Source organism: Fragaria vesca, linkage group LG2, assembly GCF_000184155.1.
Source record: "Fragaria vesca subsp. vesca linkage group LG2, FraVesHawaii_1.0, whole genome shotgun sequence".
Taxonomy (NCBI): Eukaryota; Viridiplantae; Streptophyta; class Magnoliopsida; order Rosales; family Rosaceae; genus Fragaria; species Fragaria vesca.
In genome coordinates, this window is record NC_020492.1 from 18242692 (window position 1) to 18269148 (window position 26457).

Genomic DNA, 26457 nt, shown 5'->3' on the forward strand with positions numbered 1-26457 from the left:
GAGAGAGAGAGATGTATTGTGATTTAGTTGTAATATTTGTTCGGTCAGTTGCTCAAACGAATTGAAGCATGCATGAGCATGAATATACATATATGTAAGTAATTTCGATGTGTTCTCTTGATCATAAATAGAAATTCAAATTTCCGTGTGAATTGAGAAATACAAGCTAGAATTTCGATTCAGATCATCGATCGATTATACTAAACACAAATGGGACGGAATACACTACGTACGACCGTACGTCATGCATGTATATAGGCGTATGGACTTATACAACTTATACAAAGTTAACATTCCTAGCCCGAAGTTTAATAAATAACCCTAATACATTTTGCTAGACTCAAAGCTTATCGATGGAAGTGTGACAAGTTGCACTACTATATGTAGCAACTTGGCGAGACGTTTGGCACACGTACTAGTCACATGTGTAGTGCCTGTGTTCTAGCTAGCTGGTCGGTTCCCGATTCGCCATTGAAGTCATGAAATCCATGAATTAAGTTTCTGCTACAAACATGCGACTCTAGCAAATCACACATATACAATTATGGTCAACTAAACCCTAATATACGTAGGAAAAAAGGATAAAACTCAATGTCAACTAAACCAAACTGTTTTACTTCTCATTTTATTAATCAACATAGCAAATTAATTGATTGTCAATACCAAGTTGAACTTTATTGGCATGAAACCCTAAAATAAATTATAAGCTAGAAATTCAAATTTACGTCACAAAGCTATATCCAATATCTCTTTGATTTCCTTTCTGCATTCTCTAAATAAGCTAAATCAATCCACTGGTAAATGGCACTCCAGTTTGAGGCAGCCACTTCCTTCCACGCAAGAACTTGGACACTGTAAAATTTTTAGCTTCCTTAGGTTTTCTCAATATATGGTAACCTCGCCATGTAACTCTTCCCCTAGTTTTCGATCCAGGGCCCTTACATTTATACTCGGCGTAATACAATGTGCTTAGAGCAAAATCTCCCGTCCATTTACTCCAACCTTCCCTGTCTATGCAACCATCCATGAAGCATTTCATGTACACCGTCCTCGAATACTCCCTCCATGGCCTCCCTAGATAAGTCCTCGTTTTTCCCTTGTCCGAAGCTAGGTCATCGGACGCTCTGATGTTACAGTTGTGGATCATAATGCCTGTGTTTTGATTCGGGTCGGATCGACCCTGAGCAGTGATGGCGTTGAACTGGCCGCGCATCGGAAGCCGAGGGTAGATGTTACAGTTTTGTAAAATAGCTGCTGCGTTTCCGAATATGAAGTCCACTGTTCCGTAGACGTCGCACTGCTTGTAGAATTGTCTTTGTGAATGTGTGTATAAGGTGTCTTGGTACCCTTCGAAGCTGCAATGGTAGAATGCGGATAGATCGCCATCATTTCGAACGGCGACGGCTTGGTGTTTGCTTGCTCCGGCGGTGTTGCGGAAGGTCATGTTCACTGCTACAAACAATGGTGCCATTACCACTGCAATATTAATGAACCACGTACAAGTTAATTCTGCATGATATTGAGGTCAAATATGAACTTTAATTGATTGGATTAGGGCTTAGTAAGTTAGTATTACTTACCAAATGTTGCTGAATTGAAAGTTGTCCAGCCATCTACAACACTCCTATTGCCTGTTATGATAGTCCGGTTGATGCCATCACCGATCATCATCAGATACTTTTTGTTTTTTGCAATGTTCACATACTCCTCATAAACTCCTGCCTTGATATAAATCAAGAAGTAACCATTTTTACCTTCAGTGTTGATCGGAGCTGCGGCAACAGCTTCGTTTACGGTGGTGAAGTTCCCATTTCCGTCCTGACTCACGGTGACAGTCTCACTCACCAAAACGTCACCAAAATTCCGAAGCAGCTGTTCCCTCCATGTGATCACCTCCTCCTCCTTCTCGACCACCTCCTCCTCCTCCGTTTCAGGCACCCATCCCTTTGTGAACAGAGCTAGAGAAACACTATAAAGGTTCGTGTTGTCGGAGAGCAAAAGTCCATTTTGCATACTCCTCCAAGATGATGAAGAAGAAGTTGCCTGTACGCTATCCAAGCATGTTTGCTGGTTTGTGAGGACGGCACTGAGCCATGTATGGACGTCCTCAGCTTTCGAGCTGGGAAGTGTTTGGTTAGTGTCGTTGAGGTTTTTTAGGGATTTTGCAAGAAAATCTACGTTGAGTTCCGCAAGAAGCTTGCAATCTTCAAGGGCGAGGATTGCGGTTTTGGAGAGATTCGAGTTGGCTTTAAGATACTTGTTCACCAAGTGATGCAATTTATGGGATTGGGATAATGATTTCCGGACCGCAAAACGGCCGTGGTCATATAGATTGGTGGTTTGGTTGGGGAGAATGGAGTTGCAATATGAAGGGTTTCGGGTGTTCTTGCAAATGATTTCTTTGGGTACTGTATCAGTTGCACAACCTGCTTCTGAAGCTAAACATCCAGAGGCAAAAAGGATAGGAATAAGATGAAGACTGACGATTGATAGTTTGAACACAAAGAATGGTTGTGAATCCATATCGGCTTTGCTATTGTAGAAGTTTACAGAGGCAAAGAAGCGTCATATATAGTAGGATTAATTAGCTAGCTAGCTAGGCTGCCTAGGTATATTTGGATCAGTTATTTGAGTAAGCATAGTTCGATCATCAACTAGTTCAACAAGATTAGTTTCATGCTGATCAGCACGTAGTTTCTGGACGTCAATTAACCTAAACCTAGATATCTTAGCCTATCAAGATTAGTTGTTATGCAGAGCATTCGTAACCTGCAAACTCCAACAGTAACGGTAACGGTTACCATTTCGTATGAGATTTGAATTGTCGAGGGGTGCCGTGACGTATAGCTTAGCTTAAAGGGTTCTCAAATAACGTCTGCAATTCATGGTCTATCTTTCGGTCTTCGATCATGATATTCCTTTTGAGCCAAAAGTCCTAGAAAAATAGAATGTCCTATGCAAAATTATTACAAATTGCCTAGAAAGACTGATAGAGGTTGCACTTGCATAACATTGGGTGGTGGGGTTGTAACTTGGAAACCATGTCTACATCCTACACATACATGCATAACATAATTTTCCCCGTTTCATACGTATTAACAGTTTTGGTCGTAATCCTTTTAAAAAAACAGTTTTAGTCGTAAAATATCATTATCTCATCAAATTTTCATTCCCATAATGAGATGTAGATGCGAAAAGAAGGCCGCTAAGTGAACCAGATTCTCTAAAATGAGAAATAGATGAGTACATTTTGAACTGATTGGAGAGTTGCTTGATTGATAAACAACTAAAACTAAAAGAGTTCATCACTATCATTGTTCTATTATAGTTGTGAACTTGTAATAAATTAAGTTGTTGGAATTCAATATATCTTGTTAAAAATTGTACAATGTAAAGGGAAAGCCAGTGATCCAAGTTCTCCAAGATAGACTTGGACCCCAACCCAAGCTAGACGGCCAACTAAAACAGGATGGCCTTTCACTTCCCAATAATTAATCTCATTGTTGTTATAATATCCAGACCAAAATAAATAAAATAGTAATGAAATGTTTCATCAGTTACACAAACGTTACATGAGTTACACAAAGAACATGGATGGTTTTGAAGTTATAGTCAAGACATGAGTTACAGGAAAATTCATGAAGTACCATTTATTGGGAGAGCACTAATGAGAGGTCTAGATGATTCCTCCTTAGCCTATAAAAGGAGAGTCATTTGCTCATTCCAAGTATTTCATCCATCTCAAACATCCATCTTCCAAGTAGAGAAGAGTGTCCACTCCAAGTTGAGAGTGTAGAGTAGTTGGTAGCAAAACAAGTGTGAGAGAGGGTTTTCTTCAAGTAGTGTTCTTGAAGTTGTGTATCTCGTGTACCCATTATTTATAGTGGAAGTTCTTGTTATTGCTGCCCCGTGGACGTAGGCACATCGCCGAACCACGTTATATCTGGTGTTTCCTTCCTCTATCTTTTACATCTTTGTCATATTTATCCTTTGTGTGGTTTGAGTTGTTACTTCCATTATATTATTTTTCCCAACAGTGGTATCAGAGCCCTTGGTTCGTAGGGCGTGGGCGTTAAAATGGAAGGTTCAAGGAGTACAATGGTTCGACTCAACCACTCAAATTGGATTACATGGAAGCCACGAATGGAGGACATACTCTATTGCAAAGATTTGCATGAGCCCATCGAAGGAGTTGATGCTAAGCTGGAAGGGACTCCAGATGCTAATTGGACAAAGATGAATCGTAAGGCAATCAGTCATATCCGAGAGTGGATGGATGATAGTGTATTCCACCGTGTGGCAAATGAGACTGATGCGCATGAGTTGTGGACAAAGTTGGAGTCGTTATTCGAGAAGAAGACCGCAGCCAAGAAAGCCTTTCTAATTAAAGAGTTTGTTAACATGAAGTATCATGAAGGCGTGAGGGTCACCGAGCATCTAAACAACTTCCAAAGTACAATCAATCAATTGACGACCATGGGGATGACGATCGATGATGAATTACAAGCATTGCTGTTGTTGGGGTCGTTGCCGGACAATTGGGAGACCTTTGTCATCACTGTAAGTAACTCTGCTCCTGATGGTAAATTGACTATGGATAATGTTAAAAGTAACATGTTGAATGAAGAGACAAGGAGAAAATCTTCTAGCTCCAACAATAGCCTAGTCTTTGTGGCGGAGAATAGAGGTAGGAGCAAGAGTAAAGGACCTAGAGGCCATGGAAGGAATGCAAGCCGATCCAGAACAAGATTCAATGGAAAGTGCCATCATTGTGGTATTTTTGGGCACATGAAGAAAAATTGCAACAAGTTTAAAAAGGATCCTAGGGAGGCTCGAGATGGCAATACTCATCAACCGAAGGATGACACAAAGAACACAACAGCTACTGTGTGCAATGATGTGTATGAGTTCCTTTGTCTTGAAGGAGAATGCCTACATGTTGACGATACTCCCGGTGTTGCATGGGTCGTTGATTCCGGAGCCTCTTTCCATGCCACTCCAAATAAGGAGTTTTTCTTGACATACAAAGGTGGTGAATTTGGGATTGTAAAGATGGGCAATAAAGGCTACTCCAAGATTGCAGGAATTGGAGATGTCTGCTTTGAGACCGATTTGGGCAACAAGCTGATTTTGAAAGATGTTAGACATGTTCCGGGCCTACGTCTCAATTTGATGTCAACCGGCGTGCTTGATCGAGAAGGTTTTCATCATCACGGAGGAGATCAAAAGTGGAGGCTTACCAGAGGATCACTAGTGGTGGCTAGAGGGAAGTTGTGTTGCATCCTCTACAAGACATATGGCAAGATATACAAAGGGGAGTTGAATATCATGGATGACTCTTCTCCAAGTCTATGACACAAGCGGTTAGGCCACGTAAGTGAGAAGGGATTGCAAGTTCTAGCAAAGAAGTCTCTTATTCCGTTTCCCAAAGGTACCTCACTTGAATCTTGTGATCATTGTTTATTTGGTAAGCAACATAAGGTTAGTTTTGCTAATACATTTACAAAGAAAGAGAATGTTTTAGACCTAGTACACTCGGATGTATGTGGTCCTATGGAAGTTGATTCACTAGGTCATAGCAAATATTTTGTCACTTTTATCGATGATGCTTCACGAAAGGTTTGGGTGTATTTGTTAAAATCAAAAGACCAGGTGTTCCAAACCTTCAAGGAGTTCCATGCCATGGTTGAGAGGGAGACGGGACGAACCCTCAAGTGTCTCCGCAGTGATAATGGTGGATAGTACACTTTGAACGAGTTCAGAGGTTATTGTTCGAAGCATGACATTAGACACATAAAGACAGTTCCTGGCACCCCACAACATAATGGTGTAGCAGAGAGGATGAACCGCACCATCTTGGAAAAAGTGAGAAGCATGCTAAAGACGGCTAACCTGGCGAAAGAGTTTTGGGGCGCAGCAGTTACAACCGCTTGTTACCTCATCAACCGAACACCATGTGTACCGTTGGGCTTGGAGACTCCAGAGAGTGTGTGGACCGGTAGAAGTGCTTCATATTCTCACTTGAAGGTATTTGGGTGCAAAGCATTTGCACATGTTCCAAAGGAGAAAAGATTGAAGCTAGATGACAAGGCCGTGCCGTGTATCTTTCTTGGGTACGGTAATGAAGAGATGGGCTACCAGTTGTGGAATCCAATAACCAAGAAGTTATTCAGAAGCAGAGATATGGTATTCCATGAGGATCAGACTGTTGCGAATTTTGACAAGAACATACTAGAAAATGCAGAGCGCCTCACTTATGACTCGTCTCCGCTCCAAGAAAAGTCTAACAAACCTCAAGAAATGGTTAATGAAGACGTCCCTGATACGGCAGGACCAGAAGCTGCAGGTGCTGCAAATGATGACCAGGAGAATCAGGTTCAGGATGATCATGATCAGGGGGAGCCTGATCATGAAGAGCCTAATCAAGAACAACAACAAGAAAATGCCCAAGCACCAGTTCGAAGATCTCATAGAGTACTGAAGCCAAGTACCAAGTATCCTTCTTCTCAATATATTTTGCTCACCAGTGATGGAGATAATCCATATTCCAAATACATTCTGTTGACTGGTGATGGAGAGCCTGAATACTTTGAGGAGGCGAAGACTCATGCAGACGGCGACAAGTGGATATTAGCTATGAAGTCTGAGATGGAGTCCTTGTTGAAAAATGGCACCTACGAGTTGGTGGAGCTTCCTAAAAGCAGAAAAGCACTCAAAAACAAATGGGTGTTCAAGTTGAAGAGGGACGAGAATGAACAGTTGACAAAGTTCAAGGCTCGCTTGGTTGTTAAAGGTTTCAAGCAGAAGGAAGGAGTAGATTTTGATCAGATCTTCTCACCAGTTGTCAAAATGACATCTATCAGAGTTATTTTGGGCATGGCAGCTAGCATGGATCTTGAGGTGGAGCAGTTAGATGTAAAAACGGCATTCCTACATGGTGATTTGGAGGAAGAAATATACATGGAGCAACCGGAAGGTTTTGAGGTCGAGGGCAAGGAGCACATGGTTTGCAAGCTAAAGAAAAGTTTGTATGGACTGAAGCAAGCACCAAGGCAATGGTACAAGAAGTTTGACTCATTCATGGTGGGTCATGGATACAAAAGAACTGATACAGACCCATGTGTGTACATTTAACGGTTCACTGGAGGTAAATTTATAATTTTGTTGCTTTATGTTGATGATATATTGATACTGGGGCAAGACGTTTCTATGATCTGCAAGTTGAAGGCAGACTTATCAAAGTCTTTTGATATGAAAGACTTAGGTCCAGCTAAGTAGATTTTGGGCATGGAGATTACCCGTGATAGGAAGGCAAATAAATTATGGTTGTCACAGGAGAGGTATGTTGAACGGGTGCTTGAAAGGTTCAACATGAAAGAAGCCAAGTCAGTGAGCTCACCTCTAGGTAATCACTTTAAGTTAAGCAGATTATTATGCCCAACTACACAAGAGGAGAAAGACAAGATAGCATGTATCCCTTACTCATCAGCTGTTGGTAGTCTAATGTATGCCATGGTATGTACTCGTCCAGATATTGCTCATGCAGTTGGAGTTGTTAGTAGATATTTATCTAACCCTGGCAGAGAGCATTGGGAAGCTGTTAAGTGGATACTCAAATATTTGAGGGGCACCTCAAAGTTGTGCTTGTCTTTTGGTAGATCCGAACCTGTTTTGGAGGGTTTCACAGATACAGATTTAGCTGGGGACCTAGATAACAGAAAGTCCACTTCTGGGTACTTATTTACATTTTGTGGGGGAGCTGTATCATGGCAGTCCAAGTTACAGAAGTGTGTTGCCTTATCCACCACTGAGTCTGAGTACATAGCGGCAAACGAAGCAGGCAAGGAAATGATATGGCTGCAAAGGTTGATTCAGGAGTTGGGTGTGAAGCAAGAAAGGTATGTGGTGTATTGTGATTGTCAGAGTGCAATTCACTTGAGTAAAAATTCAGTTTATCACCCTCGCACTAAGCACATTGATCTACGTTATCATTGGATACGAGATGTAGTGTCAAAGAAGTTTTTGCAGTTGAGGAAAATTCACACCAATAAGAATACTTCAGATATGTTGACTAAGGTTGTGCCACAACAGAAGTTGAAGTATTGCAGCAAGTCCGTTGGGATGGACTTCAAATAGAAGTCTTGCCGCGTATTTCCCCGGGTTGGTCTGGAGGGGGAGATTGTCATAATATCCAGACCAAAATAAATAAAATAGTAATGAAAGGTTTCATGAGTTACACAAACGTTACATGAGTTACACAAGGTTACATGAGTTACACAAAGAACATGGATGGTTTTGGAGTTATAGTCAAGGCATGAGTTACAGGAAAATTCATGAAGTACCATTTATTAGGAGAGCACTAATGAGAGGTCTAGATGATTCCTCCTTAGCCTATAAAAGGAGAGTCATTTGCTCATTCCAAGTATCTCATCAATCTCAAACATCCATCTTCCAAGTAGAGAAGAGTGTCCACTCCAAGTTGAGAGTGTAGAGTAGTTGGTAGCAAAACAAGTGTGAGAGAGGGTTTCCTTCAAGTAGTGTTCTTGAAGTTGTGTATCTCGTGTACCCATTATTTTATAGTGGAAGTTCTTGTTATTGCTGCCCCGTGGACGTAGGCACATCGCCGAACCACGTTATATCTGGTGTTTCCTTTCCTCTATCTTTTACATCTTTACATATTTATCCTTTGTGTGGTTTGAGTTGTTACTTTCATTATATTATTTTTCCCAACAATTGTTACTACTCATTTACTAGCTTCTTTATTTGATTCGACAAATTATGCTACCTAGCTACGCATCAACTACTTCAACTTTGAAATTTCTATATATATCTGCTGGTTATGTTAATATTAGGTCTCATAGGATGGGGTTCACATGGTACGTTTTAATTCTCTATTAAGTTAGAAGTTTAGGATCAATATGCACATGCGGTTTTCAAGGGGGCGTTGAGGCTTGCCTGGTTCTCAGCTCCAATAATATACAGATCGATCTCTATTGCTACTGTCCTTTATACAATGGGATATGGCCTAACTATATATATGATCGATTATCATACTGCATGAACTGTATATGATCAATCACAGAGAGCATGCATGCATATTGATCGCCAAAAGATTAGATCGTGAATTAGAGGTTTCTACTAGACTCGAAACAGTATTTGTAGAATCAGATAGAGCAAGACATATTCTAGCTGATCAGAAGGATTGCTGCAGCAATATATGCTTCTTGCTGTGTCAACTCTTTGCTGCGATCAAACATGCATGTATGTATTTAATCAAAATATAACAAAATGATACAGCAAACCTTACAGGATATATAGATCGTAATGTTTTGACGATTCGTTATCCGGCCGAAAGTAAATATCTTAAGGGTGATGCCGTGATGATAATTGATAAATGATAACAGAGTAAAACAGAGAGCTTGAGTGGAACATATAACCGATGTAGCAGCCGAGATTTACATAGGCTTGTAGCTTTAAACGAAAGCCGGCACAATCATGAATATGAATTTCCAGCTGTTAGTACAACCCGGTCCAGTAACCATCTCTATACTCTCTACTCTCTACTCTCTGTTTAGAGTCTAGACACCCATGCAGCTCTTTCAAATTTTTAACAGAGACCTCTCTTTAGGTCCTTTTCAACCTTACCAGAAAATCACACTCAAGTTGAATCAAACCTAACACTCACTTGAATTTCGACCAAAATCGATCAAAAGTAGTGAATTTTTTTTACTAAAAGCTCGTGGTAATAGTGGTGATACTCAATCTGGAAAATAATGGTCATGTGGGTTTTTAACTTATGCTTGCTAGCTAGATTCATTACTAACTTGGGCAAGAATCTACATGTTTCAAAGACAATCATATAAAATCTAACAAGTAACCCAGAAACTAAATTATTTACTGCTCATTTTTACACTCATCACCAACCTTCCTATTTATAAGCATTACCCATATCCCTTATCCGTCCACATTTCTCTATCTCACAAACAAAATGTATAGTCTAAGAAGGAGAACAAAGCTCTTGCTCTCCTTGCTCCCAACTTCAGCCTTTATCCTCATCATATTCTTTTCTCTAAACCACTTCACAAATAGCCCCAAACCCACAAAAGAATTTACCATCCATGTCGAGAAGCACAACCAACTGAACCAAGTAGCTCACTCAACATGCCAAAACACACTCTACAAAGACCTCTGCGTCTCGACCCTGACCTCATTCCCGAATCTGAGCTCGAAAACTGTCCCGCAAATCATATCCTCCACCGTCAACAAGACCATGTACGAGGTCATAGCCTCCAACTCCAACTGCACCGGCATCAAAAAGCACAACAAGAACAAGCTCGCCGCCGTTCAGCAGCAAGCTCTCGACGACTGTCTTGAGCTCTTCGACGACACCGTCGCGCAGCTCAAGGTCACCATGTCGGAACTCAGCTCCAAGAAGTCGCCGGCGGCCAAGCACTACAACCACTTGAGGACGCTGCTCAGCGCCGCAATGACGAACCAGTACACGTGTCTCGAAGGGTTTGATTCCAGCACTAGTAGTACGGTTAAAGCTGTGAAGGCTGAACTGGAGAGCAGATTGAACACTACCTGCAAGCACTTCAGCAATGCGCTTGTGATGCTCAAGAAGATTCGGGGAGTAGTTGAGCGTGAGAGTACTGACGAGTTCGGAGCCATGAAAAACGGGTTCCCTACATGGGTCGGATCCAAAGCTCGGAAGCTGTTGCAGACTAGTTCGGCAAACCAGACCAAGTATGATCTGCTGGTGGCGAAAGACGGTAGCGGAAACTTCACCACCATCACCGACGCGGTGGCTGCGGCTCCAAACTCGAGCGCAACCAGGTAAACTCCCAACTCCTAAGTACATAAATCGAATATATAAATGAACATTTTAATTGCCTTATTTGGTCAATTCGTTGGATGTATATGTAGGTTTGTCATATACATAAAAGCAGGTGCGTACTTTGAGAATGTAGAGGTTGTGAGCAAGAAGACGAATTTGATGTTTTTGGGTGATGGAATTGGGAAGACGGTTGTGAAAGCGAGTAGGAATGTTGTCGACGGCTGGACTACTTTCCGATCGGCCACTGTCGGTGAGTTCGTTCAGTCTCTTCTCTACTACACCTGCTACTTAATTTAGTTGCTTCTCTATCTTTGGCTGGTGCGCACTTTGAAACATTTATCTAATTAAGCACTAACCAAGAACAAAACAAAGTAGAAAAATTGTGAAATGGCAAACATCCTTGAAATCTTTCGAACAGTACGCTCGTGAGTGAGGGTTAGGTTGTCCCATGGTGCAGTGATGAGCTTGGATTTCTGTAGGACCGTTTACCATATACGATATATGTGACTTTATATAGAGATACAAACAACCCCAAAGAGTCAATAATAATACCAGAAATTGAACACGTTCATGTTCAATATAAACAAGTTAACTTGTGCTTTGATCGATTAGCCTCTAAAAGATGATCTCATAATAAGATGATTTTGTGTAATTATAAACGTTTGAGTTCGCGAAGTTCTTATCGCATAGTGTCAAATTGATTCTAGATGCCCCACAAGTAGAAGAAACTGGCAAAAAAAAGTGGATTGGATGGTCCATGTATGATTCATAAAGCCTTTGCCGGAATCATTGGACACAGTAGTTTTGGTCGATTGATTGTTCGTGGATTAATTAGCTAATCACCCGTAGATTGTGGAGAGAGTTGTGTCGGTGAAACAAGAACGAAAATATTTGATTTGCTTGATGCTAATTTGGAGTGAATTTACATATTCATCGGCTTACTATTATTCCAGCTAATTTTATAACATTACACAACTCCGTCAGATCGAGTCCATCGTTTTAAGATCAAATATTATCTTCCGATTTCTCAATAGCTAGTTTTATATTATTGTATGTCGTACTCGGCATACAACATGAGAAGATATACATGTGTTAGATAGTTGCTCAAAATCTTAAGATACTTTCCTTTCTTTTCTTTCGATGAAAAGATCTTAAGATACTTCTTGATATATCTTTTATGATAGAAAATAAAAAAATAGAAAAGCACATTAAGATGTCATAATTGATTGATACATCAATCCTAACCTCTCATTTTTAGACTAATAATATGGAATTCATAATTGGCACTTCACATGGTAGATGGGGCTTGAACTCTTGCTTGATTGCCTTACTTGATTTCGTCTCCTCTCATGTAGATATAATGATATATTGGTCCCATGCATTCTCTTTTTCAATCCTTTTGGGTTCAGCCATGAACCATACATGCATGTTCTTCACTTAACTATCCACATTTTCGGTGGTAATGATATGATCTGCGTACTATATTTTTTTTGTTCTGCAAAAAAGACAGCATCACAATGCTTCAATATTTGCCAATTGCCTCTGACAAACTCAGATTTAACTCTAAAGAGCATATATAGGTGCCCATTTCTCCTTCCCCCTTTCGTGTGCATACTAGCTTGAAGAAACTAATCTTGGGTTTATATTAATTTCTCAGTGCATATATAGACTACGTACTATTATTAAGAGCAGAAACACAAATTTCCAAATTTCAACGCAGGACCGTGTTTACCTACTCTTGATTTAATAGGAAGAAACAAACAAAAACAACCAGAAAAAATTAGGATTAAAAACTAAGATTCTGTATAATCTCCAGTTATTCTAAGTTGCCTGTACTACTACTACTTGCAGCATAATTCAGTCTTGTGGTCTTTGACAAAACACTTCTTTAAACGAAGGGTAACATGCATGATCTCCCAAACAGTTGTCAGTTGTCAAAGAATCTCACTTCTCTGTTCGTATAAGAACCAAGCTGATCGAGTTCAATAAATATGTTGAGCTCGAGCTCAAAAAACATGTATGAGCTCGTTATGAAAATCCAAAGCTTTGGCTCATAAAACTCGTAATTGTATAGATGGTTGTTGTTACTAGACAATTGGAACTCGTGCATCAACTCAAGTTATGTTCCACATATCAATCATGCTTAGCTAAACCCTAATCCTTTAAACTCTAGCTTTGTGTTTGAGCTTAGGAAAGAATCAAACTAAACCACTACAAGTAGTTTAATGGTGGTTCTTGTTTAGTTTGGTATGTTTCTCAATCTAGTTTTGAGTTATTAAATTGGTCAGACACTGTGCTACAAACCTGCAATGTGTAGTTTGGCCTGATAAGCCTTACCGCTAACTTTGTAAAGAGGAGGAAGAATTGAACCAATATATGGTCGGAACTTCAGCCCAGTTCAGGATTATGTGTAAACCAGTTATGTTGGTTACATCTAGTGGCCCATTTGTTTGGTGATGAAGCCCAACTAATCCATCTCCTATTTTTCTGAACTGAATTGCAGCCGTCGTCGGAGGAGGGTTCATCGCCAAAGGCATAACGTTCGAGAACTCAGCCGGACCAAGCAAGCACCAAGCAGTAGCCCTCCGCTCCGGCTCCGACCTCTCCGCCTTCTACCAATGCAGCTTCGTCGGCTACCAAGACACTCTCTACGTCCACTCCCTCCGCCAGTTCTACCGCGAATGCGACATCTACGGCACCGTCGACTTCATCTTCGGCAACGCCGCCGTCGTCTTCCAAAACTGCAACCTCTACGCCCGGAAACCCAACGACGGCCAGAAGAACATCTTCACCGCCCAGGGCCGCGAGGACCCCAACCAGAACACCGGAATCTCCATCCTTAACTGCAAGGTCACCGCCGCGTCGGACCTCATTCCGGTCAAGTCAACGTTCAAGACATATCTCGGCCGTCCGTGGAAGGAGTACTCCCGGACGGTTTACCTGAGGTCGAATATCGACGACACTGTGGACCCCGCCGGGTGGCTGGAGTGGAATGGGACGTTTGCATTGAGCACGTTGTATTATGGGGAATATTTGAACCGGGGAAATGGGTCGGGTACGACCGCCAGAGTGACGTGGCCGGGTTATCGGGTTATTAATAACTCCACTGAGGCCAGTCAGTTCACGGTTGGGGCGTTTATACAAGGAAATGAGTGGCTCAATTCTACCGGAATCCCGTACTTTGCCGGTTTATCTTAATGTCGGCTGTGATACTCTTATTAATTTCCGGTACAAAATTTGTTAAGAAGTACTATATTCTTAAATACTAAACAATTCTTATGAAAAATAATATGCACGATTTAATTGTTGTAGCTCGGTTGATATTTTATTCCGACAATGTTTTATGTATATTTTCAAAATGAAACTATGTTACTATAGTACGTAGAATTTGTATTGAAAAAGGGAAATATATATCGAGGACGTACGGATTGAATTGTATTTCATACTTGTGTAAGAGTTATGGTACCACATTGGATTCAGATGCATGTGTTAGTCCATGAATAATATCATGGTGAGCTCGGCAACTAAACCGGAAATGGGTGAGATAAGCAAACCGGAAATAATGAAAGAAACTGAGAAAGAGCATATGGGGACATCAGAATTTGACATCTAAAAGTTTGGAAGGGGTTACAATGATGAGAAGGCTTACCACATGCTCTACTTCGTCCACGAAGCTTAAACTTATGTTTATACACATGCATATCAAGATTTTTAGAGCAAATGAATTGCATTATTAATCGAATCCAGGAGAATGTTGTGTAAATTAAGCCCAGAATAAGTTCCCAAAACACATCACTCCATTGGAATAGAATTGATCGCATGATGCAGCTAGATAAGCAAATGTAGGGTGTCATTGTCGATCTGCTTTATAAAACTAGTTCCTCTTTTACAGAGAGGCCCTCATTGAAGAAGAACATGAATGAATGCTTTCTTTTCTTTCTTTGCATGTGAGAGCTGGGCACCACGTACCCATAGAAGCACATGATGATCTGAATAGGCCATTTTGCACAAACATGCTCTAGTATGAAATGTTGAAGTGCCATCGCTTTCTCCTCCCCACAACTTCTTCAATCCAGGAAATGATTATAATCCATAGTCTGGTTGCATTATTAATACCTTAGCCCCTTTTATCCAATGGGGGTTTAATAATGCACAACTCCCTCCCCTCGATCCCTGTTTTGGGGTGCTGCTTTTCATTCCTTTGCCCTTTCTATTGTATCAACTCAATGACTATAGTTTCTTGGGTAACATGGTTTTGGGTCCTCTTTGCTCCTGTATTCCCAAGCCAACGCTTTCTTACATTCCCCACTGAATAATGCAATAAGGTATATGAAATGGGTATAACTTCTACTTGCATTATACATATGTAAGAGTATAAATGTTACGTGAGCATTTCCTAGTCCGAAATGGTTGCCTCATATGGCTTACACACAAGATCTCATGTGCTAATTATTCAGCTCTAAATCGTCAAGGCATTTTTCGGTGCATACCAATACAAGATGGAAATGGAACTGAACCTACTAGTACTGTAGGAATCATAATTTTTTGAGTGCATGATTTGAAGTGATAGGGAGTTCGTCTGGTATTATGTGAAAGGGGGGATTAGACCCCAGAAATAATTTGGCTTATCCATACTTCTTGATTCAAGTGCTCCATTCCTCTTTGGTTTGAGATTCAAGTTGAGCAATTGTTTTGCATGGGTCTTTGTTGACCGTCTTGTGACTCGATCACAGAACTCAAAAATTTAGAAGCAAAGCCACGTTTATGGTGTTCAATCACTACAGCAAATTTGCCCTTCATATAATTCAACCCATCTTTATATGTTTCTATGAGACTATGACTGACCTTCATGTTTTGCGTTTATCTGTCTCAGATTATGGGCAACAGCTCCTCCAGATGCTCGGTAACAAAGTGAAATCAGCGACGTCGGTCATATGTCCAGTGTCTAAAATTGCACACATTTTGCAAAACTCTATCCAACAATGCATTTTCAGTACATTTTGCCTCTGATACCAAAGGTTAAAGTCTGAATGTGTTCAATGGTATTCAGAAATTATTGAAAATCTGGGCTAAACAAGAGGTTTTGCCATTAAAACGAAGCAAAGATGCTAGTCATTGCAATGAGCAAACATGTCAGAAAGTTTTTTTCTGATGTAACTACAAAAAATGTTATAGGAGTGCAAGTAAACCATGTGAGGGCTTCTGGCAAATAGAGACTAGGGTAACTCAGAATTGTCATTTCTAAGTACTCACCATAAAGAAAGAGATTCAAACCACGTATCAGAAGGGGGAATGGCACAAGGAACCAAAAACAGTGTGACAAATGTCTCATTCAAAATCAAATAACAAAAGGCATGCCTTGATTGGAGGATATGTGCTAAAATTATTACTTGTTTACATGAGAAAGCATGTTAAAGAGGTCCAGAGGCTGTAGCAGTAGCAGCTTTTACAGTATATAAATACAGTGATAGGTCTCCCCTTCCTCCACACCACTCTTGGCTAGCTTAAAGCTTTGGTAGTTGTTAGTTAGTTGGTTGGGTTTTCCATTACTTTGGGGCACCCAAAATGGCTTCCTTTGGTTGCTCTTCCACACTTGGCCTCCTACTCTCTTGCATTTTCACCACTCTGCTTCTCTGCAATGCCACCCATTACCACAACCCTGTCCAGCGCCACCGCCACCACCCCCGAGTCGCCAGCCACAATTACAAAGATGCCCTCACCAAGTCCATCCTCTTCTTTGAGGGGCAGAGGTCTGGGAAGCTCCCTCCTAACCAGAGGCTTAACTGGAGGAGAGACTCTGGTCTCTCTGATGGCTCAGCCGCGCATGTAAGTAAAAACAAACCCAACACAACCAATAAAGCACACATCTTGTTTCCTTTTGTTTTTGGTTGTGGGATTTTGCTGATTTTGTTTGTGATTTGTGCAATGCAGGTTGATTTGGTTGGAGGGTACTATGATGCAGGGGACAATGTCAAGTTCGGGTTCCCCATGGCTTTCACCACCACCATGCTTTCATGGAGTGTGATTGAGTTTGGTGGGTTGATGAAGGGTGAGTTGCAGAATGCCAAAGAAGCCGTTCGTTGGGCCACCGATTACCTTCTCAAAGCAACAGCTCACCCAGGCACCATTTATGTCCAGGTTTGTATTTCAAGCCTTTTGGTCTGCATTGCTCATATTCTTTAAGAAATCAGCAAAATTTCTTAAGGTGGTTTCGGTTGGCAGGTTGGAAATGCTGTCAGTGACCATGCTTGTTGGGAGAGACCAGAGGACATGGACACCCCAAGAAGTGTTTACAAGATTGACGCAAATACCCCTGGGTCTGAAGTAGCAGGTGAAACTGCTGCTGCTCTTGCAGCTGCTTCATTGGTCTTCAGGAGAAGTGACCCCGTTTATTCTAAGCTTTTGGTCAGGAGGGCTATGAGGGTAAGCAAAGATTAGAGCCAGGACCAAATCTGTGAAATTTAAACAAAACAAGGCATTTGATTTCTCACTGTTTTTACTTCTGGGTTTACTAGGTGTTTGAGTTTGCTGATAAGCACAGGGGAGCCTACAGCAATGGATTGAGGAAATTTGTGTGTCCGTTCTATTGTGACTACTCTGGATATCAGGTATAGCTTTAATCTATTTTGCAAGTGTCCTAATTATAGTTGTTTCTACTTTCTACAAACAGTGGCTAAAGCTATTGTCTTTGTTCTGTTCCAATAATGCTAGGATGAATTATTATGGGGAGCTGCTTGGCTGCACAAGGCCACCAAGAACCCATCCTACCTGGGCTACATTCAATCTAATGGCCAGATTCTCGGCGCCGCACAGTTCGATAACACATTCGGATGGGATAACAAGCATGTTGGAGCAAGAATTCTTCTCTCCAAGGTCCAAATTTCTCAAAATTTTTGACTCTTTCATGCTCAATCCTTCATATTTTACCAGCCTCTGACATGAAAATGTGACATTTTTACAGGCATTTCTAGTCCAGAAGCTACCAGCCCTCCATGAATACAAAGGGCACTCTGATAATTTCATCTGCTCCATCCTACCAGGCTCTTCATCAACCCAATACACCCCAGGTCCCCTACTCTCACTTTGAGAATGTGACATTCCAGTGGTCCTTTTGCTTGTAACGGCTAGTTAACAGTCTTGGTGTTTTGTTTGCAGGTGGTCTTTTGTTCAAAATGAACGATAGCAACATGCAATATGTGACCTCTACTTCCTTCATGATCTTGGCCTATGCCAAGTACTTAACCTCTTCCCGTCAGGTGGTTAACTGCGGTGGCACCACCGTCACCCCAAAGAAACTCAAAGCCATGGCCAAAAGACAGGTCACATAACTTCATTACCTAATTAAGGACCATTATTCTCTTAATCAAGTTGTTTAGACTTGTTAACATTTTTATTATATTGATCAGGTGGACTATCTACTAGGGGACAACCCCCAGAAGATGTCCTACATGGTAGGGTATGGCCCAAGGTACCCACAGAGGATCCACCACAGGGGATCATCACTACCCTGCATTGCCTCACACCCGGCCAAGATCCAGTGCTCCTCAGGCTTCAGTGTGATGAAGTCCCAGTCTCCAAATCCTAACATCTTATTGGGTGCTGTGATCGGTGGGCCGGACCAGAATGACAGGTTCCCCGATGACCGGTCGGATTACGAGCAGTCGGAGCCGGCCACATACATTAACGCTCCCCTTGTAGGAGCACTAGCTTATCTTGCTCACTCATTTGGCCAACTCTAAAGAGTGACCCAGATAATGAGTCTCAGATTCTCTCCAACTTGTTAGGTTTTTGGTTTGAATATTGTTAAGCTCTTCTTTTTAGTTATCGGATGCAAAGTGCACGTGGTGATAGGGCCGAGACCGAGAGGGTGTCGAGCCAGGCCCCGAACTACGAAGCACAGTTGGTCAAGGTCTAGATGATGAAGATGATGGCCTTGGTTCTATATTGTATTAGGGTTAAAAATGGTTATTAATAGTTTAGGGCTTAAGATCCTTGGCGCGAGAGAAAGCTTCGTGCCTGTAACGGTGTTTGTTATTGTGTAAAAGTTTATGGGCTCTATGAATGGCCATTCTAATGGATGCTTGTTGGTCTGATTTGTCCTCACCGTTTAACTCGAACATTGCTCGGTTCGATTAAGATTCATAGAGATGGGATTGCGTTATATTAAATGTAGGATGTTCTGCCCTTGGAAGAGCTGAAAATGGTAGAATCCCAAGGCAAGAGCATCGAGTACATGGTAGCAAATTGTGATCAAGTTTTAACTACAGTCCTAGTGCATTTCATAGCAAACAGATATCATAGGCCTAATGTTTGACTAGATCGTAGATAATCGGATTTCTGACGTACTCACAGAACTCTCAATTAACGGCAAGTATCGCATCTCACTAGATTCTTCACCAATGCGGGAGCCTACATATCAGTTGCCGTCTTGCCAACGACAAACCACCACACAATCACCGTCTCCAGAACGGCAGGAGAACGCTTTAATTCTATCTTAGTTTTCACCTAAATTCATTTGGGCCAACCCTTGGAAGACAAATACTTCAAAACCATATGATGACTAGCAATTATAGTTGTAAATTAACAAGAAAAACATATTTATGAAGAGTAAGATTGGGTGCCAGTGGATAATGTTGGGATTAAATAATTTACCGTTGGTGGTTAACGAGTATTTGACCGTTGAAAAAAGCGTGGGAAAAAGACATGGAAGGGAGAGATATCAGAGAAAAAGAAAAGATTGTGGTGGCATGTGATAGCTGCTGGGATTCTGCTGTAACTCTGTAATCGTATCATATGGTCAAAAAAGCTGCCTATGTCTATGTACGCAGGCTTGTCAGCAGTGTCAGAATAGTGTGTTTTGGCGCGAGAAAAAAGTGGCTAGGCTTGGTCTTTGGTCTTTGGTCTTTGGTCTTTCATATCTGACTGGGGGGGATGGGAGATAGTCACATGCTGTAGGCCTCTCATGGCCTTCCAATCTGAATCCTAGTGTGGTGGGGATACAGTTCGAGTTCAGAAGAAAGGGAACCAGAAGGGACCAAAAGACAATACAACTCCATTGGACCACTAGCCTAGTATCGGAAGAGCATATTGTAGAACAGTTTTTTCTTTGGCATATATGAAGAGTTTCATTACAAATTTACTGGAACGTGTAATGTCAAAAACGCTTCAGAAGAGCATGGATGAAGTTTTGCATCGTACACACAGGAGTAACTTTATTTCATTTGTACAAGTACCTTGTGGAAGTCACCAAGTTACTGGAGGTCCCAAAAGTCTAGCATTGTAGCTTAATGCCTTAATGTGGATCATCTACTGCACGAGGAACAGTTTTAACCTGAAACAATGCATATTATTATGAGAAAGATGGAACTATAGGTTCTTCAGCACAAAGTGGCATTAATCTTGATGAATTTTATTTCTTAAAACTCTCGAACATGATTACTTGTCGTATCACTCACCAAATCACGGAACTGCAGAATGTAGAACATCTCGAGATATCGCCTGGTCTCAAGCCTTTCAAGCTTTGAGACATACTTCCAGAAACCGTAAACACCGGTCAGTGTCATTAGCCTTTCAGAATAAATGTTCCATGTGTACCTGCGAAGTTACAGAGGTTTCGCTCAACTGCAAGTAACAAAAGGTTGATAAGTATATGTGCATAACTTCAGAAAGTTACCAACCTTTCATAAATTCTTTTCAGGCCTCCATCTGATATTCTCTTCCAGTGGCTAGGATCATCCTTGCTACGTTGAAAGAAATCGGCCATAAGAGCAGCCATCTGTTCGGAGTGATAAGGGTCGATATGAAATCCAGATATGCCATGCTCGATAATTTCTGCAGGACCACCATGGATTGTGGCAAATGTTGGAAGGCCACAAGTCATGGCCTCCACAACTGTGAGTCCAAAGGCTTCATAAAGTGCAGGCTGCAATTGCAAATTAAGCGAAGTAAATTAAGAGTGCCCCGGTGGTTGTATATTAAGGAAAATAGACAGGACATATACCTGAACAAAAGCACCTCCATTATCTGCAACATAACGATATAGCTCACCATTACGTGCTCGATTAGTTTGGGAAGATAACCATCGAAACTGACCATTCAAGTTGTACTCCTTAATGAGAGCATGCAACTTTTCAATCTCTACAATCTCTTCTCTATCGTTTGACTTCTTCACATCATTATAACCAGCAACCAAAACAAGGTTTACCAGTTCCCTTAGTTTGGCATTCTTAGCATAGGACTCAACCAACCCAGTCAGGTTTTTCACGTGGTCCAGCCTTGCCATGGAAAATAAGATGGGCTTTGATGGATCATTCAGAAGACCACTGCATCAATAAAAAAGAAAAGTTACATATTCAAGTGACTGCCACAAATTAATTGCATTCCCACATTTAAAACCATATGAAGGAACTCACATGTGCTCATCATTCTGCTCAGGATCAAAAAGCAACTTCTCAATGGAACCATGGAGGGATGTAAGTCTCTTTTCCTTATCAAAGTAAGGGAAATAAATGCTCATATCCGCTCCAGGAGACACTATATTGAACTTTGGATCAAAAACATTAATGCCATGAACAACACGGTACAGCCCCGGAAGAGTGAAAGAGCTGTGACTCTCATATTGTCCAACAGTATTCTTCCTGAAAGAATGGATAAGCAACCAACGATATTAGCATCACTAAAACAAGAAAAAGGCAGATAAATTTGAAGAAGTAGATGCATTCTGATTTTCCTAATGCACTATTAGTGCTCAAGTAAAGATGTGAGACTAATACAAAATATGTAAAGATAAAAATAAAAGGAAACGCACACATATACAAGTGTACTTAGCATGGCCAATATACCAAACTAAACAAGGCTGAACATAACCAACAATGGGACAACTGAGTACTGTTTCAGCTCAAAAAAAGAAAAAAGAAAAAAGAACATCAAAAGGAAAAGACTTACGTTCCCGCAATCTCTTGGTATGTGCTGGTGATTATAAAATCTGCATTGTTCATGGCTATAAGGTCAGCAGTGAATTGACAGGAGAAGTGATATTTCTCATCGTATTTTTTCCAGTAGATATCTGAATCCGGATATTTTGTTTTCTCCAAAGCATGCGCAATGGTGCACTGCACATGTCAAAATTAAAAAAAGTTAGAAAACATTCTTGTTCATAATATGATGAACCTTGCAGCTGATAAGAAATATCAAACCTGGGTAACTCCCATTTTATAAGCCAACAACGAGGCGACGAGATTTCCATCACTGTAATTTCCAATAATAAAATCTGGATGTCCCTGTAACTCGGCAGTAATTTCACCTGCAACATCCTGGTAACATGCAAAACAATGAGAAAGCATGAAAATTATATGATAATAGAATTATAGAAGACAATATCGTTCTATATGATTTTCAATACAGACCATCTAAGCAAAGTCATGTGCTATCATCATGATAAAGGAAATGTTGATAGAAAGGAAAAGGCTAGCGCCAGTGGCAGCCGTGAAATGACATGACAGTAATGCAGATGTACAAGAAAAATAATTGAATTACTTCACAAATAGAATAAGTAGGCAGATTTACAAGCTACTTTTATGAGGATGATGGAAATTACGGAATTTTCTTGAACATATAAGATGCCCTTCCTACCCTCTGGAGATTAAGTCCACATTATTTAGTATCAAAATAAAAGAACCATCCCACATATACTGTTGGAGGTGAAGTATAAATTTGAAAGCACTAGTTGCAATGGGTAGACCAGAATGTGTACATGTTTACCTCAGCAAAGGTCTCCAAATAAGGCCATACATCAAACCTTGAGATCCATTTACGAAGAATTCCATTCTCTGATCTAAAAGGAACTCGCAAAATATGGCTATGCTCTGTTCCAGTGACTCTTTCTAGCCGCTGGTTGCATGTAGTTCCTTTGGCATCAGGAATTAGCCTGGTGACCTGGGAGCAGGAGCAAAAACATCCATTAACTTCACAGATATTACCTAACATCTACACTCTTGCATCAAGTATAAAGACACTTACAATAAGGATTCTTGGAGTGAAGTTTAATCCTTGCCTCTTAATTCTACGAATCATTTCATTCTCGAGGGCACGCACTTGGTCCAGTATATAGACAACCTGCATATAGAATAATATAAGTAGTTCTTATTCTGACAATTACATTGACGACTGACATCTTAATGCTCATATATAGAACATTTTGGTAAACCTGAATAGGAGTGTACAGAGGAAGCAAAAAGAACAAGGATAAACCGATATACAATAAGTATACACATTTTAGAATACTGCAACTTATTTAAAAAACATTATGAGAAGTAACACCTGTCCACCAGTGTCAGGTAAGCCTAAGACATTTGCTTGCCCAAAGTATCCATGAGGAGATAAAATGACAACATTAAAGACCATAGGTACTCTCCCAAGAAATGTCTCCAAGGTAGAAGGATCAGGAGCCTGTAGGGTATCTAGGAGAAGATGCATCATCTCCAATACATGTTCTGCAGTGTCTCCCCAACCTCGCTCAAAACCCAATCCTTGTAATCTAAATAAAGAAGAACAACATAAGGTATCAAGTTGGGTGTGGCAGTTCCAGAGAGTAAAAAAGTACTCATTAATGCATGAACGTGTGATATTGTGCGGTAGTTGTCTCTCTCTATATATAAGCTTACACATATTCAAACTCAGAATAGGGTGTCTCAGTTGGAAGTTTGGAAAGTTTATCCTCAGCCTTAACCAAAGCTGACTGAAGCTTGGGTATGCTCTGTATCCGATCATTCAACATCAGCGCCTGCAAACATCTTTGTTTCATTAATTTAACTGGATCAATGAAGTTCTCACACCAAAAAACAAAATAAATTTATCAGTTTTCTTAAGAGACTGAAATAATGGTTCTCTTCTAAAAAGCCTTGGTCAACAAACTTACATGCCCTTTATATGTATGTGCTCTAAGGAAATCCACTAATGGCTCCAAAGATTCTTTGTTACGGAACATAATTGAAGAAAGGTGGCGGTTGAGGAATTGAACACCATTCCCAATGGATGATGACCGGGTTGGACGAGGAAAATTAGCGTTGAATGGCTCAAAATCGAGCTCAAGAACATATCTGTCATTGGACCTAATATATCAAACAGGAAGAAATTTCTGTTAGGAGATGTGACTTGTGACAATAACATAGATATTTCACATAAGGAAAATTTACTTACCTCCCATCTACAAGTTCTTCTTTAAAGCTAAGATATTCAGAAACACTCAATTGTTCCACACTGAGCTCATTTACGTTAACACGAACAAATTCCCATACACCTGGTCTTGGACGAACTGCTAGAGCCACAAATGGAGGGTGAATAATGGCTTCCTGACACCAGAATAACACCAGAATCTCAGTTAATTCATCCAAACATAATTTACATGATAATTGCACACAAGGATAGAAAACAAACGACCTTCGCTCGCTGTCCCAATCTAAATTCTGAAATTATCAATGATAGAACAATTGGAAGTGCAGTATTACAGTTCCTCTTCGAAATTTCGTGAATCATTAAAAGATCAATTGGAGGACAAATTATATTGCCGTAACTAAAATTTTCGCTAAGCGATCACAAATGTATTTTCTAATTTTAAATTTTAATCTCAATCACTACAGAGGAGGAGTTGGTTCGATTTTAGCTAAGCAAACCGATTCCAGACTGATCACAAGGAAACAGATAAACATAACATTGCAAAACGAAGCACCAATTCAAAAATTCACAACGATCAAGTTCTTCACTAACTTCAAAGTAGGCATAAAATCAGTACAGCAATTGCAAATGAAAACAGTGTGCTATCAATTCGAAGCCAAAACAAACCTGTGCTGACTTGAGGACTTCACCAAAAGGACCTTCGCTGAGCGCCAGCCTCGCTTCGTCATCAGTGATCAGCTTCTCAAGCTCGTCGAGCAGGTCATGCGGTTGCAGTATCCCTTTTCCTTGAGCCACATACCTTCACAACCCAAAAAACAAAACTCAGCAACCTAACCGCACCGCTACTCAGTAACCGCTCAGATTTTTCAACGGTGACAAAAACTGAGTAGAGCGAGCTAACCTGGAAAGGAGCGCCACGATTTCGTTGCGGTGAGCGGAGAGAGTGTCCTCCACGCGATCCCTCATGCTCGGTATTCGGGTGAGCTTAGGGCGATTCGCCATGGTTGAATTGCAATTGCAAGCTTGCTCTTCTTCTTCTTCGTCTTCTTTATTTTCTACCGTGCTCTAGGCTCACGAAGTTCGTGTGTGAAAATGTGAAACTGTCTGAAGTGGCGACGTGATAGCATCAAGAGAAGACACGGAGTTTATATAGCGGACCGTGAGAGACGTGTTTGGATTTTGCCTTATCTTTCAGAGACGTTTGGTGACTAGTGAATTGGGGGAAATATGAAAGACACAAGGAAATATGAAAACGGATATTTTCTTCGTGCTTGATTGAAAGACACCTGGCAGTCCCGGGAAACCGCTTAATTAAACTGGGAAAGTATGACAAACATCGGAGCCCTGAGAACCCTTAAGTGGGATAAGCCGAAACATTCTCAACTAATTCTTAACTTCAGGGTCCTCATTAGAATAGCTCTCTGACAAATAGTTGCTCAGTTTTGATACATTTGACACTTAATTCACAAATATTTCTTCTTTAACATGATAACTCTTATATTTTTTTTGATCAAGTAAATTATAATTGCGTGAATCGAACTCAGAACCACTTACTTACTAAAAGAAAACTATACCACTAGACCAAATAGTATTGGACAAAATAACCCTTATATTGATAGGAAGTTATTGTACACATGTTGTAATAAGTGATATTATTTTTTTATGCATTTTTGTTTTTTTATCAAACAAATAACTGAAATGCTACAATGAGTTTATTCAACTCACGATCTCCTACTTAAAGATGGGAGGCTGACGTCATTAGACCAAATGATATTTGACCATTTTTTATGCAATTCTAGCAGCTTCCTCTATGTGGGAAACAAAAATCATAATTTCAGATATATAATTTATGCTCAAACTCTAGCAAATTCAACATTTTACAAATTTCCTTATTATATTTTTAAACGCTTCTTTAAATGCTTCCATATTTCGGAGAAAATATACAAAAATCCGTTAGAGCTAAACAACTAAATTCTTTTCTAAAATGAGAAAAACTCAAGATAATGTTGGAGTTACTCAAATAAGCTAGGTTCTACATTGTGCTCATTTTCCTAGTTACTTTTGGCTTGTAGCCCATGGTTCTCTCAAACAAGGACGATTATCCAATTCCAAGTGCCATATATAGTAGTTGCAGCATTGCTGTAAACCATCAAATCAAACGCCGGCTGGTTTCTGGTTTTCTAGCAATCTAATATAGACCAAAACAAAACGGAATATCCACTCTTCATTATCGGATTTATATGAATCAAGGTTTGGTCTATTAATGGTCCCCCAAAATATCACAGGCTAATTGAGGAATTGTTGTGTCACCACGAATAGAAAATTGACTAGTTGGATAAGATCTTATCCTTTAAATATTACTGATCCAGATTTAGTTGGTGAAAAGTGTCTTGTCACTGAAACTACTCCAAAACTGAAACCCTAGTCACCAAACCGACTCCTTCTAG

At 40.5% G+C, this 26457-nt stretch overlaps 4 protein-coding genes across 4 annotated transcripts; 2 read left to right on the forward strand and 2 right to left on the reverse strand.

Annotated features, from left to right (window-relative positions):
- Positions 1 to 781: 781 nt before the first annotated feature.
- On the reverse strand, positions 782 to 2523 carry LOC101291210 (probable pectinesterase/pectinesterase inhibitor 7-like). The gene is made up of 2 exons (XM_004292619.1): positions 1581 to 2523; positions 782 to 1476 (listed from the first exon to the last, which is right to left on the reverse strand). Exons 1-2 carry the CDS (start codon positions 2521 to 2523, stop codon positions 782 to 784), a joined length of 1638 nt encoding a protein of 545 aa, XP_004292667.1.
- Positions 2524 to 9988: 7465 nt separating this feature from the next.
- On the forward strand, positions 9989 to 14315 carry LOC101313376 (probable pectinesterase/pectinesterase inhibitor 40-like). Its single transcript, XM_004290763.1, has 3 exons — positions 9989 to 10836; positions 10927 to 11087; positions 13341 to 14315. Exons 1-3 carry the CDS (start codon positions 9989 to 9991, stop codon positions 14033 to 14035), a joined length of 1704 nt encoding a protein of 567 aa, XP_004290811.1. The 3' UTR covers positions 14036 to 14315.
- Positions 14316 to 16336: 2021 nt separating this feature from the next.
- LOC101313667 (endoglucanase 17-like) lies at positions 16337 to 18861 on the forward strand. The gene is made up of 8 exons (XM_004290764.1): positions 16337 to 16663; positions 16769 to 16975; positions 17060 to 17260; positions 17353 to 17445; positions 17549 to 17710; positions 17799 to 17904; positions 17993 to 18156; positions 18244 to 18861. The coding sequence occupies exons 1-8, from the start codon at positions 16403 to 16405 to the stop codon at positions 18574 to 18576; spliced, it is 1527 nt and encodes a 508-aa protein (XP_004290812.1). The 5' UTR covers positions 16337 to 16402; the 3' UTR covers positions 18577 to 18861.
- Positions 18862 to 19924: 1063 nt separating this feature from the next.
- On the reverse strand, positions 19925 to 25119 carry LOC101313949 (sucrose synthase 2-like). Its single transcript, XM_004290765.1, has 15 exons — positions 24912 to 25119; positions 24677 to 24809; positions 24035 to 24186; positions 23754 to 23946; positions 23500 to 23618; positions 23156 to 23372; positions 22856 to 22951; positions 22598 to 22771; positions 22033 to 22149; positions 21782 to 21948; positions 21250 to 21474; positions 20838 to 21159; positions 20515 to 20759; positions 20293 to 20431; positions 19925 to 20168 (listed from the first exon to the last, which is right to left on the reverse strand). Exons 1-15 carry the CDS (start codon positions 25010 to 25012, stop codon positions 20130 to 20132), a joined length of 2439 nt encoding a protein of 812 aa, XP_004290813.1. The 5' UTR covers positions 25013 to 25119; the 3' UTR covers positions 19925 to 20129.
- Positions 25120 to 26457: the final 1338 nt, after the last annotated feature.

Bases quoted from the DNA above. Each gene is read 5' to 3' on its own strand.
- LOC101291210 (XM_004292619.1), bottom strand. From the start codon at position 2,523: ATGGATTCACAACCATTCTTTGTGTTCAAACTATCAATCGTCAGTCTT. The intron at 1,477-1,580 runs GTAAGTAATACT...TTAATATTGCAG, and splicing joins TTTCAATTCAGCAACATTTG to TGGTAATGGCACCATTGTTT.
- LOC101313376 (XM_004290763.1), top strand. From the start codon at position 9,989: ATGTATAGTCTAAGAAGGAGAACAAAGCTCTTGCTCTCCTTGCTCCCA. The intron at 10,837-10,926 runs GTAAACTCCCAA...ATGTATATGTAG, and splicing joins CCAAACTCGAGCGCAACCAG to GTTTGTCATATACATAAAAG. The intron at 11,088-13,340 runs GTGAGTTCGTTC...ACTGAATTGCAG, and splicing joins TTTCCGATCGGCCACTGTCG to CCGTCGTCGGAGGAGGGTTC.
- LOC101313667 (XM_004290764.1), top strand. From the start codon at position 16,403: ATGGCTTCCTTTGGTTGCTCTTCCACACTTGGCCTCCTACTCTCTTGC. The intron at 17,261-17,352 runs GTAAGCAAAGAT...TGGGTTTACTAG, and splicing joins TGGTCAGGAGGGCTATGAGG to GTGTTTGAGTTTGCTGATAA. The intron at 18,157-18,243 runs GTCACATAACTT...TATATTGATCAG, and splicing joins AAGCCATGGCCAAAAGACAG to GTGGACTATCTACTAGGGGA.
- LOC101313949 (XM_004290765.1), bottom strand. From the start codon at position 25,012: ATGGCGAATCGCCCTAAGCTCACCCGAATACCGAGCATGAGGGATCGC. The intron at 24,187-24,676 runs GTTTGTTTTGGC...TTCTGGTGTCAG, and splicing joins AAGTCCTCAAGTCAGCACAG to GAAGCCATTATTCACCCTCC. The intron at 23,373-23,499 runs GTAAGCTTATAT...TTCTTTATTTAG, and splicing joins TATTCTGAGTTTGAATATGT to ATTACAAGGATTGGGTTTTG.